This window comes from Nicotiana attenuata, chromosome 6, assembly GCF_001879085.1.
Source record: "Nicotiana attenuata strain UT chromosome 6, NIATTr2, whole genome shotgun sequence".
Taxonomy (NCBI): domain Eukaryota; kingdom Viridiplantae; phylum Streptophyta; class Magnoliopsida; order Solanales; family Solanaceae; genus Nicotiana; species Nicotiana attenuata.
Window position 1 is genome coordinate 21,723,919 of NC_031994.1, and position 3,256 is coordinate 21,727,174.

General features: G+C 41.8%; 1 protein-coding gene across 1 annotated transcript; it reads right to left on the reverse strand.

Moving 5' to 3' along the window:
* On the reverse strand, window positions 1,883-2,770 carry LOC109227684. Its single transcript, XM_019392881.1, has 2 exons — window positions 2,477-2,770; window positions 1,883-2,110 (listed from the first exon to the last, which is right to left on the reverse strand). The coding sequence occupies exons 1-2, from the start codon at window positions 2,768-2,770 to the stop codon at window positions 1,883-1,885; spliced, it is 522 nt and encodes a 173-aa protein (XP_019248426.1).

Consider the following 3,256-nt stretch of genomic DNA (forward strand, 5'->3'; position numbering starts at 1 on the left):
CATCTTGAGACTTACAAGGACATTGTGGGGTTCAATTCTAAGAGGAGAGTTTAGCCAACATACCTCACTTGAGCTTCCTTAAACTCTAAAATATTTTGGAAATCTTATCAACTTCAATCGATTTTAGAAATATAACAAGTTGAAGAAAAAAATTAGGAAGATGATTATGGTTCCAGCTCATTTCGGTAATTTATCAAACACTAAGTGTGCATTAAGGTTTCAAGGTTCTTTTATGGAGGATTCCGTCATCCCACAACCCATTCTTTACCATTTTTAGCTCAACAATCTTCCTATACCCCTTGACAACACATGCATGCAAAATAAACAACTCCCATACCCAAGAATTATCTTATTAATTACCCATTTCTATTAAATTTCGAAATTAAGGGCTAGGGTGTAGAATCTTACCTTTTGGTTGAAGACATTGTGAGTTACTCTAGAGAAATCTTCAAGGTTTGGGCAAATATTGATGACAATGGTTTAGAATTCCTCTTCTCACTCTAGACCACCTTCCTCTCTCTAAAAAATATGAGTTTTATCCTTCTAAAATGACCCTTACTAGTGTTTTATGAGATGGGGGTCAGTTTATAAAAACCCAAAAATGAAGCTCTGAAATGGAATCTATGGTCGCCTATGCGACCGCATAATGCTTCTGCGGTCCGCGAAATGGGCCGCAAAAATAGCCTCCGGAACTGGGCACCACTAACTGAGTGTGCGGCTCGGTCCGCATATCGATTCTGCAGTCGTAAAACGGGCCGCAGAATCTCCTCCCAGAATTCCTCACGCCGATTCTACGATGCAATCTGCGGACCCAAAATAATTCTGTGGCCCCATAATGGTCCACAATTCTTGCTCAAGTTTTTGCTTCACTCTATGGTCATTTTGTGGCCCGCAGAGTGGGCCGCAGAAATGCCTTTTTCTGCCAACATTTCCTTTAACTCCCTAGCGCACTGCTCAACCCAAAAGATCTGTACCGCGGCGAGCAAGGAATCTCTACCATCAGCAAACACATTAGACTACCTCGGTGCCACGAAACCTCAAGTTTAGGTGAAATTTTATGGGGCCTTACAGCCTCCCCCACTTATGATCATTGTTCCTCCAATGAGGGTCAAAGTTCACTATTAGCACCAGATGCGACTCAACTACCATACCACACACCAGCAGTCCCAAATTTTGACTAACTCCCTAAATTTCCAAAAATATCGCTAGAGTTTCCCTTGTAACTGGTCCTATCAACCTATCAGAGACTCCCATAAACCATCCTAACAGCATGTACATAATCTAACGATGCAACATAACATGAAACAACACCAACCATGGCCTCATAAGCAATATAGTACTAGAAAGGAAACTTCTTGAGCATAAACTGTACAAGTGATACATAGTTCATATGAAGTAATTTCTTAGAAACTATTACATAGCTATTCAAACAAATGAGGGTACTTCTTTTTCATTTCTTCCTCGGCCTCCCAAGTAGCCTCTTCAACCTGCTGGTTTCTCCATAACACCTTCACAGAGGCAATTTCTTTATTTCTCAACTTTCGGACTTGCCTATCAAGAATGGCAACTGGAATTTCTTCATATGACAGTTCTTTAGTAGCCTCAATAGTTTCAACTGGCATGATAAGCGATGGATCTCCGACTACTTTCCTCAACATAGACACATGAAATACCGGGTGCACTAATGACATCTCAGGTGGTAGCTCAAGATTGAACGCTACCTGACCAATCCTCTGAATGATTCTGTACGGTCCGACATACCTCGGGCTCAATTTCCCTCTCTTTCCAAACCGCATTATACCCTTCATGGGGGAAATTTCAAGAATACCCAATCATCTTGTTTGAACTTCAAATCCTTACGATGAACATCCGAATAGGACTTTTAACGGCTCTGAGCAGTTTTCAACCGCTCTTTAATGATCTTGACCCTCTCCATAGCCTGATGCACGAGGTCTGGTCCTACCAATTCAGCTTCGCCAATCTCGAACCACCCAATAGGAGATCTACATCTCCTACCATATAACGCCTCGAATGGTGGCATCTGAATACAAGCATGATAAATGTTGTTGTAGGCGAATTCTATGAGTGGCAAATGGTCATCCCAGCTACCCTTGAATTCAAGAACACAAGCGCACAACATATATTCAAGCGTCTGAATAATCCGCTATGCCTGTCTGCTAGTCTGTGGGTGGAAGGTTGTACTAAGATTCACCTGAGTACCAAAACTTGCTTAAATTTCTTCCAAAAATTAGCCGTGAACTGTGCCCCTCGATCAAATATGGTAGAAATTGGAGTTCATTGCAACCTGACTATTTCCTTGATATACAACTAAGCATATTATTCCGTTGTGTCCGTAGATTTAACTGGCAAGAAGTGTTCTGATTAAGTGAGTCGATCCATAATAACCCAAATTGAGTCAAACTTGCACAGAGAGCGCGGCAGTCCTACCACAAAGTCTATATTAATCATTTCCTACTTCCATATTGGAATTTCTATGTTCTGTGCCAACCCACCGGGCCATTGGTGTTTCGCCTTTACTTGCTGACAACTCGGACATCTTGCCACAAAAGTCCGCCACATTCCTCTTCATGCCATTCCACCGATAGACTTCCTTGAGATCATGATGCATCTTTGTAAAGCCCAGGTGCACGAAATACCTGGAAGTGTGACCCTCGATCATGATTCTTTCCCTGAGACCATCTATATTTGGAACACATAGCCGCCCTTGGTACCTTAGTGTACCATCATCCATGCCAAGAGAAAAAGCCATAGTCTTGTGTTTATTAATAGCCTCCTTCAATTGTACTAACAATGGATCGTTGTTCCACAACAAGCGATGATTCAGCCCTACTTTGCACAATTACCCCTCTTTCACTAGAGTCTGCAAGACAAACTCCCAAAATAGCTAACCAACGAACCTCCTTGGCTAACGGCCTTTGATGTTCCTCCAAGTGAGCCAAACTACCTATAGATTTCCAGATGAAAGCATCCGCCACAACATTGGCCTTTCCCGGGTAATACAGAATATCGATGTTGTAATTTTTGAGTAAGTCCAGCCATCTTCTCTGCCTCAAATGCAATTCCTTATATTTGAAAATGTATTGAAGGCTCATATGGTCCGTGAATATATCCACATGGACACCCATACAAATAATGACGCCAATTCATCAATGCAAATACCACCGCTGCAAGTTCTAAGTCATGTGTTGGATAGTTCTTTTCATGATTCTTGAGTTGCCTAGAATCATAAGCTACC